This window comes from Halichoeres trimaculatus, unplaced genomic scaffold (assembly GCF_033239565.1).
Source record: "Halichoeres trimaculatus isolate MK-OKI-2021-1 unplaced genomic scaffold, fHalTri1.1 fHalTri1_scaffold_9, whole genome shotgun sequence".
Lineage (NCBI taxonomy): Eukaryota > Metazoa > Chordata > Actinopteri > Labriformes > Labridae > Halichoeres > Halichoeres trimaculatus.
The window spans coordinates 11133993-11155344 of NW_027437188.1; the positions used below are offsets into that span (position 1 = coordinate 11133993).

At 41.6% G+C, this 21352-nt stretch overlaps 1 protein-coding gene across 2 annotated transcripts in view; it reads left to right on the forward strand.

The window, feature by feature from the left end:
- tpst1 (tyrosylprotein sulfotransferase 1) overlaps nucleotides 1-21352 on the forward strand; it is a 64920-nt gene that overhangs the window by 21243 nt on the left and 22325 nt on the right. For both annotated transcript variants that reach the window (XM_074678824.1, XM_074678823.1), the window contains exon 2: nucleotides 4476-5511. In XM_074678824.1, the coding sequence (XP_074534925.1) occupies nucleotides 4655-5511 (857 nt within the window). In that variant the 5' untranslated portion in view covers nucleotides 4476-4654. The remainder of the gene's footprint in view (nucleotides 1-4475; nucleotides 5512-21352) is intronic.

Below are 21352 nucleotides of genomic sequence, written 5' to 3' on the forward strand. Positions count from 1 at the left end.
TATAAGAGGTAGCTTGAGGGGTCTGACAACTCTCTTAATATGGCCTCAGCTCTATTTGAAATACCACTCTTTGATCTTTTTAAAAATTAAACGATTCCTGGAGGCGGAGAAAATTACTCTAGTATTTTTTGTAATCGAGTACCTCGAATCATTCGAAGAATCGTTTCAGCTCCAGTTGTCATTTAAAGATATTTCATTGGACATGTTTGGTTGCATGTCTGCCTGTAACAAACCAAAATGTTTTATAATTACATAACCAGGTAAATGCGGTTAACAAAGATTTCTACAATATCCCATTAATTCCCTTGGAAAATTTCCAACTTTGAAGGTTCCTGGAATTTTGAAACCCTGGTAATCAGTGATGTTGCCAAACAAGCCAGAATCTTCTTGAAACGACTGAGACACTGTAGTTATCCTCCTTTCTGCTACTTAAGCCATGCCAGTGTGAAAAGGACAGTAGAGCAAAGAACTGAGCTGAATAGATAGTGTCAGTATTTGATCGGTACTGCCTGCAAAAGTTTAAAGTGTTTCAGAAAGACGAGGACTCTCTGACACATGAATTTGTTGTGCCAAAGACAAAGTCAACACACAGTGTGCAGTCAACATAGCAGCCCCAATGACAAGACTACCTGCAGTGTGAAAAGATTGTTTCAGTCGTCTTTGTTAACATCATTAATCAGTCCTCCAGTGAATTCCCAGTTGTGGTTGGCTATAATGTGATCCCTGAAAATGGACGCCTTTCATACGTTTTCCCATTAAGTATGGGGCAGTGTGTAGTGAAGAAGAGGTAATGCAACTTAGAATCCTGACAGGGTGAGCAGGACTTTTTACCAGGAAGGGATTCTTACATTTGCCAGTCCACCTAATGTAACTCTTTTACTGGAGCAAAAGAAGGAATTCTCATAATGTCTGAAACAGAGGGTTATGGATGTGAAGTTTTGCTGTATTTAGAAAAAAAAAATCCAATTTATGTGTTAATGTCGCTATCAAACTGTCACATTATCAAAAATATCTCCCTCTGTTTTAGATATCATCCTTTCTTTTAGATAGTATCCTCTGTCTTTGTGTGTGTGTGTGGCTTTGTCAGCTCTAAGCACAGATGGGAGTTGTTGATTTCTGCCATTGTCAGCAGTTGACGTTGCCAGCGTTTCTAAACATAGCTGTATGTGAAGACCGTGAGATCTCCATGTGGCTTCAGACATTTTAATTCCCTCAGGAGATTAAATGCCAGTCAGCGGTTGTTCAGTTGCTGAAAAAGGAGAAAAAAATGATAATAATTAAAATTCCAGGCAGATGACAGAGCCTTACGCCACTCTAATGGATAAACATGCATCTAAACAGAGCTCAGTTTCCATGAAGCAGGGGGTCGCCTGCTCTGAGGTTATTACTCTGCAGTCCATTAGAGCCCCTCAAAGAAATTTCTAACCATCTTCACATACAGAGACTGTCCCCTCTCGGGGCTGAACAATTAATTGAATTGAAACCAACATTGAAAATAATAGAATGCAATATTCAAATCAGAATCCTCCAGTAGAATGATTGTGGCTGGCAGAGCCATACCCGTAGTTCACTTTATCCAGTGTGGTTTGTTACTCTCAATGGCAACTGGAGGTCAGTAAAATATCAGCGTTCCTTTTTATTTTCAATTAAAAAGTGCAGGAAAAAATTGTTTATAGTATCCTTTGTCGTGTTGGTCATGCTATAGACTGACTTAGTTTTTCTGTTTAGCGAATAATGCGGAAGATAAATGATGTCATTCTGAGCAGGGTGACATTTTCTTTTTCATTAATCATCAATAAAAGATGCAAATAAAACAGTGTACTTGGAATATTCATCTTTGATGGGCAGAATTTTTTGTTTCCTTTACTCACAATTTGCGTGTTCAGCCAAGCAGCAACCTCCGGTCTGGGAATATGAGACAATGCGGAAGTGCTAAAATCTGCTGTCACCCAAGTGTTCGCCTGAGGCTGGCCCAAGAAGTAGCAGAAGTCACAAACACACCAAGCCAAAAAAAGCTGTTTTCAAAGCAGAAATTAACCTATTTACAGCCTGGTTCAAAAAACGTCTCCTGTCTGAGTCGCTAATTTTATTACCAGCACCCACTGTACGGAGGGTTAATTGTTTTTGCTAACTCAGCCGTTTGGAGGATATTAAGATCCCGAGCTCCCCCAATGAGAGGCACAGCTGAGGGTCACGTGACCGACAGGCACCCTGTAGCTGTAGGCGAAGCCTTTGCCACTACCAATATGGCCACTATAGCCAATGTGCTTCATTTTCCGTTTCAGAAACAGACGGGTGACGTCGGAGAAACTACGTCCACGTTTTATACAGTCTGGTTCAGTGCCATCTTTCTTTTACAGCCAGTATCTGATTTCAAGGAAAGACAGAAATTTCCCATCCCATCAGATTATCTGGCCTTCTCGCTCACTTTTGGTAAATTTTCCTCCAATCCAGATAAAAGAACTTCCACCTTACATCATACATCGCAAGTGGATCTCAATTCTGATTGACTGTCCTGGTGTTAGTTTAACTCCCAGGAATAAGTGAATAAAGCTGGTTGCATCTAGGTAGCATTACAAATCTGCACACATTACCCGCTCTTTTTGTACAATTTGCACAGTGCAACTCATTCACTGCACCGGACAAGAACTTGCATCTAATCACGTCTTCACATTCATTATCTCACATGTACTTCACTTGTGAGATTAATTGATTCACGTCTGGTGTTAACACAGCAGAAATTTTGCAGTCTGTCTGAAAGTTGGTCGAACATTGTGTGTTCCATTGTAATATGCAACATCTAAAGTTAAAATAACTGTCAAACAAATTGCATTTTTTCTTTATTTTTTTTTATTGATTAATTTATTTTTTCCCATCATCTTAAATTTTCACATAGTTGATACTTATTTCTGGAGCAGAGAATGTGTTTTCAGCCACCTAACAAGCCATTTCTGCACAAGTAAATGGATAAAAAGCAAGAGTAGTTCACATCTTCTATTGAAAAAAACTTGTGCACTAACAGAGCCTCACACTTGCCCACCGACAATCCTGTACCAGCCTCTGCCCTTTGTGTTACTGGATTCTTCTATCTTATCTGTACTGCATCTGATAGCCAAAGTGCGGTAAGACAACTTTGTCCTGGTATCACCCCTCTGTGAAATACTGAAGCCGAGATGTTACCAGGTCGTAAATATAAAAGTCAATATAGTGAGGTAGGCAGGTTTATGACAGATGTGTTCACAAATAAAGAGTGCATTGACTGTGAGGGGTTCTGTATGTAGTTCCAGGAGTCTAGGCCACCTCATAGGTGGCGATTAGGACTCCTTAGCTGTGTTTATCATTGACGTGTGAGTGCTGAGATAGTATCTATCAGCGCTTCTCATTCTGGTTGCCAAAGGTCAAAGGTAAAAAGGTTGTTAGGTAGTTTTCATTGTGACAGGTGAACTTAATTAGAAACCTTCAGTCGTCTTAATATGTGGTTTGTGAGTGCGCTGACCTGCGTCCTTCCTCTCCCGGCCCAGCAGACAAATAGCAAGTCTGCAACAGAGGAAAGCTGTGAGCCAGACCTCTGTGGTGTGTAGTGATTACAAGACAGGAGTTTGTCTGTGTGTAAGTATGCATTTCTTCAGCTAAACAAGGAGTTTGTATGTTTGCATTTGTTGGGATAAGAAGCTTTGGGCTAAATATTAGCCAAGTCAAATGGATAATTAAAAGAAAGCATTGATCAAATGTAAAGATTTGTTGTTTTCTTGTGTCTGCAAAGGTTTTCTGTCTCGGTTTGATTCTTTTTAAAACGTGAGAGACACTACATATCCTCTCCTCGTGGCACCTCCTCTGTCTTATCTGTGTGTGCAGCCGTGCTGTGTCAGCGCTGTAATTCACGGCTCTCTGCAGAGTTAAAATTGTACGGTGATGCTGGCCTGAGATCTAACAGGCTGTCAGATGAAGAGAAGGTGGTGATCAGTCTTTGTGACAAATGTCTCCTCTGTAGATTGTATTTTTGTTCTCTGATGTGTTTGAAGCGGCTGCGGTGATGATTGTGGAGTCTGACGGCGTTTGACATTCAGCTAGAGTTATTTTAAAAACTGGGACGTGAAGTGTGATGTTTGACGGGCTATAAGTCACAGTTTTCTTCACAATCTGATGTAAGAGTGATATGTCTGATGGTGATATTTATATCACAAAGTGCAAAGGATCAAATTTTTTAAAGCAACAACTGATTGATTCATCTGTTGTCAGAATCTTTGAAAAACATTTTCATAAATGAACTGTTGTGATCAGTTTTCTAGTAAAAGACCCATCTTTTTTTGCCTCTCAAATGTTTGATAATTTGATTGTTGCAGTGTGTCTTTCACATAGTTTGGGGTCAGTGCTTTTTTAGAAGATGAAACAAGATCTCACTTTTCATGAAGCTTGTGGTCCTTGTGTGTCACTGTCACTCACTTTACCCTCTCTGTGTTTCTGCCTCAATGCAGGCCTCATGGAGTCGGGGACTCGACGCCTGCTGTGCACCAGGGAGCTCGACCCATGCCTGGTTCCCAGCAAACAACCATAAAGGGTGGGGACCTAAATCACCCTGCAGTTCCTCTTTCCCGCCCCTTCCCCTGAATTGGCCCCGTGGTGACATCGTCCTCCCCCGCCTGTGGGCTGCATCATGATCGGGAAGTTGAAACAGAACCTGCTGGTGGCCTGTTTGGTCATCAGCTCAGTCACGGTCTTCTACCTGGGCCGCCACGCCATGGAGTGCCACCACCGTATCGAGGAGCGCAGCCAGCCAGGTGGGATCCTGCCTCTGTCTGCACTCGGCGGCAGCATGAGGACCACCTTACGGACAGGCCAGAACCTCAGCACGCCTTTTGTCTACAACAAAGACATGCCGCTCATCTTCATCGGAGGAGTGCCCCGCAGTGGGACCACGCTGATGCGAGCCATGCTGGATGCCCACCCTGAGGTGCGCTGTGGAGAGGAAACCCGTGTCATCCCGCGCATCCTCGCCATGAAGCAGATGTGGAGCCGCTCAGGCCGGGAGAAGATGCGCCTTGATGAGGCGGGAGTTACAGATGAGGTGCTGGACGCCGCCATGCAGGCCTTCTTGCTGGAAATTATCGTCAAACATGGAGAGCCCGCCAACTTCCTCTGCAACAAGGACCCTTTTGCACTGAAGTCACTCGGCTACCTGGCCAAGATCTTTCCTCGTGCCAAGTTTGTGCTCATGATCCGCGATGGCCGGGCTTCGGTCCACTCCATGATCTCACGAAAGGTGACCATCGCGGGGTTCGACCTGGGCAGCTACCGGGACTGCCTGACCAAGTGGAACCGGGCCATAGAGACCATGTACACTCAGTGCCTGGAGGCTGCAGATAAATGTCTGCCTGTGCACTACGAACAGCTGGTCCTCCATCCTGAGAAATGGATGAGGACGCTGCTGAAATTCCTGGAAATTCCTTGGAATGATGCTGTTCTCCACCATGAGGAGCTCATCGGGAAGGCCGGAGGAGTTTCTCTGTCCAAGTGAGTAAAACGGATGCCTCCAGAACATTCCCTTTTCCTTTCCTGAACCCTGAGTACTGGAAAGTTGTTCTTTAGTTTTGCTGTGAGAGTTGCTGTTTGTGTTTTTGAGAAAAAGTTTTAGAGCTAAGGGAGAGATTCATGAGTAACCAAAGTCAAAGTTCATCCAACTTGTTCTGAGGTTACTGCATTGGTGTTTTTTTTAATCCTGTCATGCAGTTCCTTAAGTGTCCACTTGAGGCTGGCTACAGAGGCACCAGCCTGTTAGGCTCTGAAATAAACATTCTTAGTCTTAAAATGCTCACAGACTGTTTTCACAAATCATGACCCACCCATATCAACAAAGTAGGGAATTTTCTCCAGTAGAGTGGGGATGTTCTCGAAAAAACTAATGTCGATTTCTTCACTGTTTCAATTTGAAAATGATCAGAGTAATATTTTTGAAGAGCAGCAGGTTTTACGCCTCAATCAAATCCTTAATAATCTGCAGGTGAACCTAAAAGGCTGCCATCTTCATAATTGTTTCAAAGATCTTAAACTACTGAAAAGTTACAGATAAAAAATAGAGCATTGAAGGAAAGGGGTTTGAATGTTTTCTGATAAGAGGTATGGTTTAAACTTTTTGGGCTGTTGATACAGACCATGAGGAATATGTGTCCGTCAAGGTAGGGCTGGGGGATATATCGAGTATACTCTATGTATCGCGGGTTTTCTGCACGTGAGATGTATAAAACAGCTATATCGCAATCATCAAGTAAAAACAGAAAACTCAATGTTTTTAGCAGTCTGAATGTAAATCTCTTTGGTGATTCGCTCGTTTCACTCTCTGCTGCTCAGCCGGTGCTCCTCTCACAGCGAGCACCATGCTCCCTTACCTACCCAGGAAAATTCTACTGCGCATGTGAGTTTTGATATTAGGAGAGGAGAGAAGAAAAGTTGCTTGCAAGCACGTCTTATCAGTCTTGGGTTGCAGGTTCCCGGACTTGCTTTCTAGAGTGTAGTTGCTTATTTGGATTTGCTTTGCTGCCTGTATGATCCCTGATTCTCCTCCAGCTCCCCACAACGAGAAACATACACGCAATGTTTTTAACTTTCACTTTCGCTTTTCTGCGCTCTCTGCTCTCCCTCCCTGAGTGCCGTTAGGTCGCTACAGTCAGCTGTGCACTGCTCGAAACATGACGGCAGATGAGTTTGATGCTATTTTACCACTGAATACCAAAATACGGCTGGCTGGGATATTATCAGAAAACAAATCCAATACAATTCAACCAGACCCCAGGCTCAAAGACAGAAATCACTAGAGTCCTTTCAGCATGACCAACATTATCCAGGTAGCTGATTTGTGGAAATTAAAGCAATATTATCTCCAACTTTAGTTCATATTTTTAAAGTATAATATAATATAATAAAATATAATATAATATAATAAAATAAAATATAATATAATATAATATAATATAATATAATATGATATAATATAATATAATATAATATAATATAATATAATCAGCCAGTTGAATAAATCTGAATGAATTATTTTACTGGAACTAAAATTATGTAACAATTAGGGTTGTCAAAAGTATCGATACTACCCCGCATCCCAGCAGACAGTGAGAGATCGTCAGTCACTATGTGTGATTTTATATTTCAAGCTGTGTCTTGATAATTCATGAGCACATTTTAAATGAACACAGAGACTTAAAAAAGACGAGTCAACCTTTTGATGAATCAAAATGCAGCATTGTTCATCAGTCCATCTGAGCTGCTGTTTTCACTCACTCACTGTTTTCTAAATGATAAATTCATCCTGAGGTTCCCTGGGTCACATATTGTTCATAATGTGAGCAATCTTTTAAGGATCAAGCTTCAAATACAATCTACTAGTGCAGTGGTTCTCAACCTGTGGCTGGAGGCCCATAAGTGGGTCTCAGGGCTGTTTAGTGGACAGTGCATAAATCAGGCAAAATTTTGTAAAAATGTCTTTATTTTATTTATTTCTTGCACTACCTCAGGCCTAAAACTTTCTTTTTACACAACTGTTTGTTGTGTGTGTGGTACTGTTAATTGTTACATGTTGCAACAGAGATTATATTTGCATTTTTTTGTTAATAAAAATGTTTCTTTTAAATATTGGGTTCTTTTTTTTTATCCTTGTGGTATCGAAATTAGTATCGAGTATCGAATATTTTCCTGAGTATCGGTATCGAGTTGAAAATTTTAGTATCGTGACAACCCTAGTAACAATGTAATGTTTGGTTTGAAATGAAAGGTTTACTGAACTTTACCTGATTGAGATTTCCCCTTTTTGCATTTAAATTCTAAAAATCCAACTCAAAGGTCTGCTTAAATCATTATACTGATGTCATTTTATGCATCAAAGGGTTGGATTTAACATTAATATAGTGATTTAGAGGAGAAATCAGAATATCGAGATATATATCATGTATAGAGATTTAGCCTCCAAATATCGAGATATTGGATTTTGGCCATATCACGCAGCCCTACGTCAAGGTGCCCTCATGTGTTTGGGAGGAGTACTGCAGAGCAGCGTAGACAGATGGATGCATATAGTGATGGCAGTGCTCATCACTGTGTCAGCCTCTACAGCCCTGAGTCCATGCAGAATTATAAACCAGGCTTTAAACATGGGTCTCATTCAGGTTTTCACAGAAGTTTCTTTAATAAGAAGCTTCAGAGTCCAGTACAGCTTAAATTGTCAAAGGGGCCAACAATAGGAGAACTGGCTCAACAACTCTTGTAGTTGTCAGCACAAATTGAGAAACGAATCTAGCAGCTGTCACTTTATCTTTGATCCCTCGTGCTCGCAGCTCCGACAGAAACTTGTCCTTGTAGTTAGTTTTCTGAACTCTCTAATTTCAGAGTAATTACAGCTCAGGCCCTTCTGCAGCCTTTTAAGAATAGATTTTCTCTTTTAGCAGCTGTTGTAAACTCATTTAAAGCCCTCATCGTCATCTTGCTGTTTGTTGTGTGATGCTAGGTGTTGTATTTTGTGAAAGGTGGGGGCAATGACCTCACGTTCGTACCCCTGAGCTGATGTTTGATCTAAGCAAGCGTCCGTTTCAGTTCATCCAGCACTCTGAAGTGGTCACTACCAGTGAGCACAAACTGAATCATGTTCTGTAAAAGTTTAATCCTGTGACTCATTTTCTTTTCTGATTTAATCCAGAGGTTTTTTTGAGTTCCAGGACATGTTAGGGAGCAGTTTTGGAAAGCATTCTGCTATCTCTGAATCTCTGGATGATACAAGCAGTTACTGTGTCTCAGTTTTACAAGATGTTCCTTCCTCTGCAGCTGCAGATTTATGACATTGCTCACTGCTGACATAATGATGGTTACATGAATATTTGCAGTTGTTCAATTTGGGATTTATGCCACATGTTAAAGCTTGTTCAGGAGCCTTTAAACCCAATACTTATCAGTCAGTTATAGCCTAGCGTATCTAAATAGAGTCTGCGAGCATGAATCGAGTGTTTGACAAAGCAGATGCTCGCCCTTTTCTTTGCTCTTTCACATCCTGACCTTGAGGAAAAGTGTGGCTTCAGCCTCAAACTGTTAATTGAAGTGTCTGTCGAAATTCTAAAAAGGATCCATGTGGAGAGAGATTTTGGTTGAAGGGTGAAATGCTTTTTTAACCAGAAACAGCTGCTACACTGCTCCTTTTACAGCCACCAGACTCCGTTTACAAAAGCAGACTTTTTATCTTTGCAGGAAACGTGAGATGTTAGTCCACCTCTGAATCAGACTGTGACTTTAATTGGGTTTGTATGTGACTAATAAGTCTGATTTTACTGATTGCATTATTTGTTCAACATGAAATTCTGCAAAACAAAAAACACAACCAGGCAGTGTGAGGCATGCATCTGCGGCATTCTGCTGGGGAAAAATCTGTTTTTGTTGATGGAGTCTTGCGCCCTTAAAAAACATGCTGTAAAGGCTGTTCTGCAGAGCTGCTTTCTCTTACTTAAATAATTCTGTTTGTGTGCCTTTTAGAGATGCAAATTTAATTTGCCCTAAATCTTAAGTTATCAAAATGAATTCAATTTGGCCTATAAGAAGAGATATATTTTTTAAATATATTTTTTTATATTTTATATATTATTTATTTCAGGTATAGTCCCTGGTGCACTAGTTTGTGGTTTGATTTCCAACCTTAACCCTTGGTGCATGTCCTCTTGCTCTCTACTCTACACATTTTCTGTCCCACTTTATATTTCTGGTCTGATAAAAGAAAAAAATGTCAAACTTTATCTTCAAAAACAAACTCTCCGGAAAACACTCTCAAACAGGGCTGAAGTTTGTGGTTTGAAGCAAGGGCGTAGGTTTGCATAGGGACGGTAGGGACATAACACTACCAACTTTTCAGGAGGCACAAATTGTCCCCACCAACTTTTAAGCAACTTTTTTGCATTAAATAATGAGTTCAGTTAAATAGGGAATTTAGATTGTCTTCCCATATGTTGTAAGGATAGACCTACCATTATTAAGTGAACTATTTTCATAATGTTCAGACTTAAATGTACCCCTTTTCACTCGCTGAATGTGCCGGTCCATTTTTTTTTTCCTCAAACGCACGTTAGATTGGCTAATGACTCCGCCCCCGACACACACGCACACACACACGCACACACACACACACACACACACACACACACACACACACACACACACACACACACACTCGCTCACGCACACTCACTCAGCCCCGACAGAAATAAGTGTCGACAACATGCCGCCTCCTTCGAAGAGGAGGGATATTAGAAGTTTTTTTCGGCCAGCAGCAGCCACTGTAAGTAATGTATAAGACGTCAATGTTGTTGAGGTGAGGAACACACCACTAAATTTGCTACTGAAAGTCCGACCTGCATCAGAGTAAGCATACTGCGCATGCGCAGTATTCTCTGTAGAGCTGACTCCTTTCTTTGAGGGGCAAGCGTAAACATAGCCGCGTTTGCACCAAGCAGTCCGGGTCAGTCCGGGTCGGTTTGTCTCGGTACGGTGCGCTTTTAGCGGCGTTTCCACAAACTCATCCCGGGACAGATCCCTAAAAACCGAGACGAGCCGTCCCACTTTTTCGGGACCCTTTCGTATGGGTGCCAGACTGAACCGATCTGCTCTCGGGAGGTGGAGCAACACACTGCTTCGTCAGTTTAGAGGTCATTACAGCCACATAGCGCTGTCTGGAGTGACACAGACTTCAGCAGATCATCGATATCTAACCAGGAGCGGACTATGATGGTATATTGGTGAAAAACACGAGTTTTTGGACGATTAATGCAGTTTTAGGGGCGGTGCTGTCTATGAGTTTGGCTGTGCTTGTGGACAAAAGCAGTAGTGTTTTACCTGAAGGAAGGCTCCATTTTTATTTATTTTTGTTATTCTCTGACTAAGACGTTTTTTCAGTTCTATTTAATTTATTTATAAGACAGACAATGTTGAGTGGTCTTAAGACAAATGTTTATTTTTTTGCATTCAGTTACGAGATTATTAACAAGTTTGTATTGTGTATGTTAATATAATTTTAAGTTATGTTCAGATATTGCAATTTAAATTTGCTAATAAAATCCAGACATTTATTCTGGAAGTTTTCAAAATGTTTCTTAAGTAGTTTTTGAAAATAAAGGTTTGAATCGAATGGTGTACCAGGTGAACCAATACACATGAAAGTTAGTTTAAGTCAATACAGATTTATTTTGCATTGATCATTTAGCCTATCAATTAATTAGGTTCATATTTGTGAGAAATGTAGCCCTGACCCCCGTTCACCCAATCTTTTCGGTCTTATTAATGTCCCGTCCCCAGCAAAAAGTGTACATGCAGGTTATGCTGTTATATTGTCCCGACCAATGTTGAGACCAAACCTACGCCCTTGGTTTGAAGAGATACTGACATGCTAGCTTTGGGCCATCTCTTTTTTTTTTAATTTTCACTAGTCTGTCATCTTTCTACCCAAAAACATGGTCAAAACTTTTCAACCTCTTAGTCGTTGTCCTGGCTGTTGTTAACTCTTCCACTCCCCAAATAAGCATACCTGGTGTGCAGCCCATGGCAAAGCAGCCCCATAGGTGATGCAACACCTTCAGTCAGCTGGTTTTCCTTCAAACATGCATTCAACTTAAAAACCTTCATGATAGCTGAAGTTCTTGACAACTAATTCATCAATTCATCCAACATATTCTCATCAATACTCAACTGATAGTTGATGTGAATATGTTGGAACCTTTACAGCTCATTTCACGGCTGACATGGATTGTTGGGGAGTCTTTAACTTTATGAACCTATAAGTAATGTAGAATCCAACATAAGTTCAAAGATCCCAGGTTTAAAGTATTCTGTTTCTTTATTCTACGTCTTAGTGCCGTAGAAAGCTGTTTTCTTTCTCTCTCTTTGGAGAGGAAGTGTGGACTGACTGTCAACCCAGAGAAAAATGACATGTCGGTAACCTGAGGTCTCCCTTTCTCCTTAATCTGGGTTCCTGCAGGCCTTGAAAATAATCACATGCCCCTGGCCTTGAAACATTCCCTCCCATGTTTTCACAAGTCGTCTAGATTTTCCATCATTACGTATGGTTGTGAAATCAAACATCCTTCCTCGGCTCAGAGTCAGGAACCTTCTCATTAGAGACGTTAAACACGTTAGATTACATCTGTAGTACAGTACGCAGGGTTTCCTTGCAGCCCGGCTGATCTCAGAGCTGCTGACGTTCTGTGATCTGGGAGGTCGGCCTCTGAAAGGCCTCAAGGAAACTCTGAGGGGTCCGACCCCGTTCCCCCTCCTGCTACCACCCTCTTCCTGCCACGTCGCTTCAGAACACACTCACATCCTCAGGAGACGTTTGAGCCACGTTTTGTTATTGTCTGCACACTCGTGGTTTTTATTAAAGCTATACCTCTTTCTGCTTCTTTATGTTTCTTTCCACCTCCTCTGGTGTTAAAACCGAGGGTAGAACTTAATTCCTCCATCTGTGGTTCCTTATTGACCACATATTTCATTTCTCTTTCCTTCTGTTTGCCTCCTTGGACTCATTAAATTTGAAGTTTCTGACTTTGACGGGAAACAAAAGGGCTGAGGGAGTGATGTAGAAGCAGGAGGAGGTGGGTGATTAAGGTCGTTTTGAGGAAAAATGTTTCCAGAAGTTTTTATTCTGATCAACACAAAATTGTTCTCTTTTGCAAGACTTACAAATGTTTATTGGTTTCAGCTTCTCCAGGTTGAGAAACCGCTGCTTTTTTTTTCATGAAGTAATGCTACTAGATGATTTTAGAATACTCAAATTTAGTTTTTAACAATGTTAAAATGAGCCAAATGGGCCAAATCGAAGGCAAAGAAAGCAACAATCAGCTTGTTGCAGTTAATTTTTTTTTTTTTTTTTTTTTTTTTTACAAAAAGTTTTTAAAACAAAAGGGAAAAACATTTGCATCAACACAACACCTTTTCACAGTATCCATGATGGGGGTAGTCCAGTACTGGATTGATTTACGGCATGTAGACGTCTCCATGACAACACATTGCTGGCCAAAGCTCAGCAGTGTGAAGAGAGATCTGTGCTTTTCTCTGCTGCATTTCATAACTTGAATCTATGCATAAAGTTGCGCTTCATGATTCTGTGACAATTAGTCGACAGTTTTGCGATATAATATGTATTTGCACAGTGTTTTGAGATGTTTTCTGCCTTCATTCAGAGGGGACAGAACAGAGGATAGAGCAGGAGACAGGGTGAGAGTGGGGGTGACGTTGAAATGACATAATGAGATGCACAACCTTTATTTTTTCTTCACCTGCTCAACGTCAGCTGGTCGTGGACAGACATTATCATGTACACAAACTGTCAGAGCAGCTGATGGGCGTAACCAAACAGACTGAACAATCAGAGGAAAAGTTGTAACGTTTACACACACACGTTACCACACAAACACACACATTTGTATACATTGCAAATCACAGCTTTGTTTCTGCTTGTAAAGAGGGATTATTTGTGTTTGTTCAACAACAACGACGGATGTACATGCAAGTTAGGTGCAGAATCACTGTGGAGTATAATGGTTTGTCAACTGACCTGGTGGAGTTAACCTCCAAAAAACACATTTTTAAACAAAATATCATCACTTTTACAGATGCTTAACAGCTCCCAGGTTTGTGAAATAGCGGTGAGTGGGCAGAAGAGATCAGCAAGTGGACGGATATTAGGTGGACAGACGTTTTTACCTGGTGTTTGAGTCTAAAGTGCGACCCTGTTAACTGGTGACTCACGTAGTCTCCTCGGCGTCACCCGTCTGTTTCTGAATTTGAAAATGAAGCACATTGGCTATAGCGGCCATATTGGTAGTGGCAAGGGCTTCGCCTACAGCCATAGGGCGCCTGTCGGTCACGTGACCCTCAGCTGTGCCTCTTATTGTGGAGCTCACGATCTTAATATCCTTCCAACGGCTGCGTTAGAAAAAAATTCAACCCCCGTACAGTGGGTGCTGGTAGTAAAATTAGCGACTCGGACAGGAGACGTTTTTTGAACCAGGCTGTAAATAGGTTAATTTCTGCTTAGAAAAGTCTTTTTTTGGCTTGGTGTGTATGTGACTTCTGGTACTTCTGGAGCCAGCCTCAAGCGAACACTGGAGAAACAGCAGATTTTAGCACTTCTGCATTGTCTCATATTCTTGGACTGGAGGTTGCCGCTTGGTTAATCACCAATATCGTCTGCTGAAAGTCACCAGTTAGCATGGTCACTATTAACTCCAAAACACCAGTTGCTCTCTGACATTCAAAACTTGATAGGTGTTGCCTCTGTTGTATAGTATCGTTTCTAAAAACTGACCACAAACAACCGTACATTATTATGCTGATAACAGGTTGAATTTAGTGTTTAAAAAACGCTAACTCGTCTGAATGAATGGAGCTAAATGCTGCTTCTGCGGTCAAGATGCGTGCACATAATGACGTAGACTGATAATCCCTCTAAACTTGCACATTCCTACTTTATGATTAGATTAATCATGCATCACAAGTAGCAGAAGGTACACTGTTGCTGTATCAGTTTCATTGAGATTAAGCTAAACCAAGTCTGTGTGTCGTCACCCGTCTGTTCCTGAAACTGTCAAATGAAGCTAATCTTTGGAGGCAGCCACATTTGATATGACGCCAGCTGCGAGTTCCCTTTCAAACAGCTACAGGGCGCCCTTCAGTCATGTGACCTGAGCTGTGTCTCTGATTGGTCCTAACAACTTCTAAACGGCTGAGTTAGAAAAAAATCACACACCGTACAGTGTGTGCCAATAGTGAAATCAGTGTTTTAGACCCAAGCTGTTTTTGAACCAGGCTGTAAATGTGTTTTTAACGCTGTAAAAGTCTGTTTTTGTAGCTGGGTGTGTACATAACTTCTGGTCTTTCTGCAGCCAGCCTCAAGCAGATTCTCAATGAACAGCAGCTCTAAGCACTAGGGGTGTAAATCACCAGTTTCATGACGATACGATACGATATCGATTCTTTGGACAACGATATGATATTTGCCGATATCACAAAGTCTGTCACGATACAATACAATACGATACGATTCAGGAGCCTTCGATCGATTTAAGATGATATTATGTCCTCACTGAACACAATCAGCAGCATTTCACCAGAGGCAAGAAAGAAATATAAAACAATTTTGATAGTTTTATTACTGAAATGTGGAACGATGTGCTGACCTTTGGGTATGACAGTTTGTAGAGGATTATAGCCATCTGTATGATCTCATTATGTTTTAAAATTAAAACTGGTTAAATTCAGGTAAGGTGTTACCTTATGGGTCTTACTGTTATACTGTAATGTTTGATTATTATATCAAGTAATGATGCAACACTATAATTAAAAATTACTGATTACACAAACTTTATTATTGACCTCCAACATTTGACCATTTTCTATCAAACCAAAAATTTGAAGCTTTGATTTAAATTAAACCCGAGCATTTCTATTGTTCAAAATTAGAACTATCAACTTAACTAACTTAACATTGATAGGTTTTTTTTGTTCTGTGATGCCTGATAACCACAGTTTGTGTGTCAGTGTGATCAGACTTTGTTTCACTGTGTAATAGTCGATGTGGAGGAGGAATGACACTAAGCTCTCTCCCGTTTTACTTTCTAACTGTATGAAATTTCATGAATCAGTGGCTACAAAATCAAATTATGAGATAACTCACTGCAGTCGTGTGATGATGCACTCCTGTCGTGTGTGCAGCATGCATCCTCTGCAGTCAGGTCGACCGTATCTTATCCGGATACAGGAGAGCTATTTTATGATTGGCCGATATGTCTGGCTCCCCTTTAGCTCTGTGATGCTAACAGCGTCTCGCTACACGTTCGCCTACAGCGGTGTGACACTGGGCGCTAAGCAGTACATTTTACAGCAAGAGAAATATCAGGCGTGGCGTGTCAGAGAGTGAAAAGGTTCAAATGTGTGTCTCATACGCTGAGTGCGTGAGGCTTGAGAGGAAACTTCAGAACGACTCCCGGAACGGACATGCGTGTCCGGTCGGGATTTCAAAATAAAGGTGTACATTAAAGACCACGATGATGATCGATGTTTAGACTTTCCATCGATGTGATTGGATCATTGCTCAACCAATCGATGTATCGATGTATCGATGGATCATTACACCCCTACTAAGCACTTCTGCATAGGCTTCATTTTTCTAAACAGGACGTTGCCCCTCGAGTTAAATAGGTTCATTGAGTCGTATTCCATCTAGAAATGTTCACCCTTATTGTAAACTTTCTTTTCTCCGGGAGGCTGAGTTTGGTCTCAAAGATAATGTTACTGCATTGATGTGAAAGATGCTCAGTTTCAGCAGACTGGATGTCCTCAGATGTGTTGAGGAAACTTTAAAAAGCAACATGGCTAAAGCTAACCTGAACAGAAGAGTTGGAGTTGTGAATAATCCACTCTGGTGGAGGGTTGTTATTTTGTCCTTCTGTAGCGACTTCAGAGTCTCTCCACATTCTGCTGACACACCAGTCTGAACCTCTGCTGTGGTCGATCAATGAAGGGCGACCTCTTCACCCTGAAGTCCACACTTGGAAAACCAGAAACTGTTCATAAATCCAGACGAGAAGGCTTCAGCATATTTAGAGTGACCTTTCACCTGGAAACTGTTACCATGACCTAGTTCTGCAGTCAGAGCTGACGTCATGGGGGGACAGAGAGACTGGATCCAGATCTGCTGCAAAGCTACAACAGACCTGGAAAAACTTGGAAAAACCAGGCACAAAGTTAATCAAACTGAGCATGCTCGGCTGCTCTTACATCATGACTTTATACTCTTTCTTTACGACACACAGGTCTGATTCTTTCTGCTACTGCAGACAGACAGAAAGCTGCTGCTCCATGTTCACAATATCTGGTACCATCCAGAGTGTGCATGAGCTTTCAGGACAAACAAAACTCCTAAAAAATACTTTTCTACATCTAGTTTTAATCATAGACATCTCGAGTGCACATATCTCTTTAAATCCTGTTGAAAAATCTCAAAGACTTGTCTCAAGGAGCTGTCAGGTGTGTTGACGCTTCACGCTCAGGTACCATGAAGACTCTAAAGTGCTCTTCAGCCACATTACAACAACACCAGACCACTGAGGCTCAAACTGAAGGGCTCTGGAGGTCCAGAGAAAGACCACAATGTCCTCTGCTCTCCTCACACTCGTTGTGCTCGAGTGTGTTCAGACCGAGGAGGTTAATCTGTGTGTGTCGTGTTTTTAAACAGGGTGTGTGTTATACACTGTTTGAAACAGAAAAACAAACCTGAAGCCAAAATGTGGGCTCGCACGGAGTGAGTCTGATAGGAACTCCAGATGTAGATGTGTTCATTCAGAGCTCACGTCACCCCTCCACAGATTGATTCTCATTAAAAATGAATGAAGACAGACTTTAACCAGAGCGCTCTGAGCTGGAGACACTCACGGCTTTGTTCTGAAGGTCTAAAATCAGTGTACTGCAAACAGAAAGGAGTTTTAAACCATTGCTTATTTCTAGATGAAACATGCAGCTATTTAAAAAAGACACCTTTTCTTATTTTCCAACAGATGTGAAGTTGGGAGAAGTCTATAGATCAGCATAGAGTTAGAAACTGGCTTTTAGTTTTAGAGCCTGATATCCTGACCAGAGGTTTAATTTGAAGCTGATTATTGTTGTCTAGTTTCTCACCTGTCTTCCTCTTTTTGTTGAACTGCAAAAGGGTTGTATCTTAGAAATATTGTAGATTAATGCATCAACAAAGTAGTGCACCTTTTGGCAGGTCAGACTTTTAATTCTGAAGCTCACAAGCTGAGGTTTTACCACGTATGTGTCCCTGCATGAGGTGTGTGATGGTCATTGTCAAAGGTGATATCTTCATGCTTCATGTGTAAATTAGGGGTAATGCTGATAAAGGGTTCGGACATTTGGCTCAACCACACGTCCGTCGAAGAGGCAAAATATCCGCTGATAATAACGAAGCTTTCGCGTCCTCCTCATGTATCTTCATAGCCTGGTTGTATTCGTCCATGTGTTTCAGCTTTAGGTGGTGGAACATGTTTGTGGTGTTGCCACACTTTGCAGTAATAGTTCTCTTGCACATTTTGCATTTAACGTGTTTTGTTGCGTGTCTGATCTTTGGTCAGCCAAACCACCTCCACATCACTGGGGTAGCTCCTCTTTTAGGCTCTAAATCCTCATGCGAGGACAAAGTTGATGCTGCCGTACCACTTTCGCCCTTGGCCATTGTTGTTTTATACACAGCAGGGAGCATCATACATCCACATTTCTGCACTCTAAATATCGCTAAATGAAAAATTGATGTCAATAAAATTATACTGGTATTATCGTGGATGATATGGCACACCCCTACTCTGCAGAATTCAACAGTCATTCTTGTTTACCTCAAAGGGAAATGTCTGTTTAAATGCTCAGTATTTTGCAAATGAAATCCAGTACACCTTCATTGGAAACTTACTAAGGTCATCTCAGTCTTTTACTTGAATCAAGCAGATTTTGGATGATAATTAAAAGCAGTTTTTTCCTCAACTCTTGTTCATTATTGCACACCCCTACGACCACGAACACCGAAGACCATCTTGGCGGTGATCTTCTTACACTTCAGTGACAACACAGGGCCACAGTCGAGTCTGCAGACTCAGGGTGTCACAGCAGGTCTGTGCATGAAATTTTAATCACTGGATGAGATTGTTGAGGCTTGACATGCTTTTTGTTTATCCCCCAGTGGGTCAGTGCTCCTGTTTTTGATACCTCATGGACACACACTGCTGACACGTCAGTGTTTGTGTCTCTTTGTGAATGAAATTTACAGATTGCGCATGCTACTCTGGGATCTTCGTCTCTGTGCAAAACAAACAACTTCCCATGTGTTGAAAACTTCAGGGACATATGGCTGCAGAGACACAGTCTGTCTCCTGTTCCAGTCTTTGCCCCAGCGCCACACCTCTCCCTAAATGGTTCCTGATACAATTTGAAGTAAGAGGACTACAGCCACAAGTAGCCTTCAGGGCAGCATGACTACCTCTTACCATCATAAACATGGTGCCCCACCTCCTCTCAACTACTCTACCCACAGTGCATTAAAGTCAACCCCCCTGACACCCTGCAGAGATCACCTCCTACCCTCTGAAACCACCAGCACTCTCCTCCCTCCACCACCCTGCAGCCTCAGGTCTCTATCTTCATGAAAATCTCAATCAGCGGGCAGCCAGGCCCCCGAGCGAGACCTCGCCTCAGCATTAACATCAATTACCCGTCCTTGATTTAGTGGAGCTCTGCCTCGCCGGGCCGCCCGCTCCATTACTCCTCCCCGAGCAGGGAGCCACTCCTTCCCTCCTCCCTGACTGGACTCTCCAGGCTTTTTGTGATGCTGAAGTCTCTATCTGATTCTGTGTTATCAGCCGCCGGTGATACAGAACACCACCTTGGGTAAAGGAGGCTTCGCCATGAATAATTGAGGAGCTGGAGGCCATTAAGAGCATCAGCCTGAAAGGAAGTGGTCATGTGACAGACCAAAAGGGTTTTTGTCACATTGCATTTGGAGCTGGCAAAAAGAGAGTGTGTGTGCGCCCGTGTGTGTGTTTCAGTCATTTAGCTCTTTGGGTGAAATAATTTTGGGCCAATGATGAAAGATAAACAGATGTAAAGTTTTTATCTGTGGTTTGTTGTTTATGATTTTATTGCTTTGGTTCTAAGATGTGTCTAAATTTAACTCTTAGTGCTGCTGGAAACACACTCTCTTCTTTGATTAGAGTTAGAATGGAGCACTGAAGCAGTCACTCCAAAAATCTATGAGAAAGATAAAGATAAAGAAGATTAAGAAAACTATAACATCTTTGAAAAGTTTTAAATCACACATTACGCCCTGTCTTATTCTCAGCTGATGTGTGCAGGCCTGGGTTTAATGACTATGCTCTGGAGGCACTTGAAGGTGAAGTGTTACCTGTTCTCAGATCATCTGGTGCAATTTCAGGTTTAAAAAATGCTTCTGGGTTTATTTTTGCTGATTCAGGAGCAGAGGTGTGCACAGTTTTCCAAAATTTAAGTCGGTTACCAGTTATTTCAACTTCAGTAACAGTAAACTGACTCTTTGCTTGCTCCTTCTGCAACAGAAATTGTCTCTAAGATCTGAGGAAATTTATCTTTTTTTCACTAACCTGGATCTTTTGGATCAGCTCAGCAAGAACCAACTCCTTCAGCTCCAAAAAGACTGTTTATAAACTCTTTGTTTTTACTATTGTTTTAACCTGTTCCTTTCTTAAACTATGATTCATTCTTTTATGAAATGCAAAAATCCTCACAAAGTAATCTCAAGACCCCTTGAAGAGCAGGTTTAGGTCATACTATACTATTGATAACAAAAACTCAGAACAAGATAAGGAGTCTGATCCTTTAACTTCCTTTTACAGGCAGAAGCCTGGAGCAGAACTAGACTCATGTTAGACAAGTACCTGCTGACACCTTGTTGGGGTTGATGCACTACAGATAATGAGGGTGGACATATTTGCAGAGTCGATTGTAGAGGTGTGCCATATCATACTGTCTACGATAATACCAGTATAATTTTTTCGAGGATATAAATTTGTCATTTCGCTATATTTACAGTGCAGATGCGCAATGACGTATGATGCTCCCTGCTATGGTCAAAACAAAAATGAGCGAAAGCAAAAGTAGCACGGCAGCATCAACTTTGTCCTCGCATGAGGATTTAGTGCTTTAAAGAGGAGCTACCTCAGTGCAGGAGAACTATTACCGCAAAGTGTTGCAACACCACAAACATGTTCCACCACCTAAAGCTGAAACACACGAACAAATACACGCAGGCTATGAAGGTACATGAGAAGGACGTGGAAGCTACGTTATTATCGGTGTAGTTTTTTGCCTCTACGACAAACGTGTGGTCCAGCATTACCCCTAATTCACACATAAAGTATGAGCACCACGCAGCGCAGTTCCGCAGATTTTGGGCGCATGCCAATTCATACTGGATGTGTTTCTGGCACGCCGCACAGGGCAGCTCCTATAGCAGCTGGATACTCGAGATCACGAGATCACAGGAGAACCACATGTTCCTGCAGGAATCCCACCCATGACAACAAACTTTCATGGTAATTAATTAGTATGTTAAGCTCATCTGTCCCTCCATAAACTTCAGCACCTTCATTACATGCCTTCTCCTTTCTGTTGGTGTCCTTATAGAAAGAATGTGTTGTGTCGTATAGAATTATGAAGTTTTCCTCCAAGATTAACTTTTCCTCCTCCAAAATGTCAGATTTCCTCTGGAACTGACCTACTTACCATGTTTAAGTTTTAGGCCACG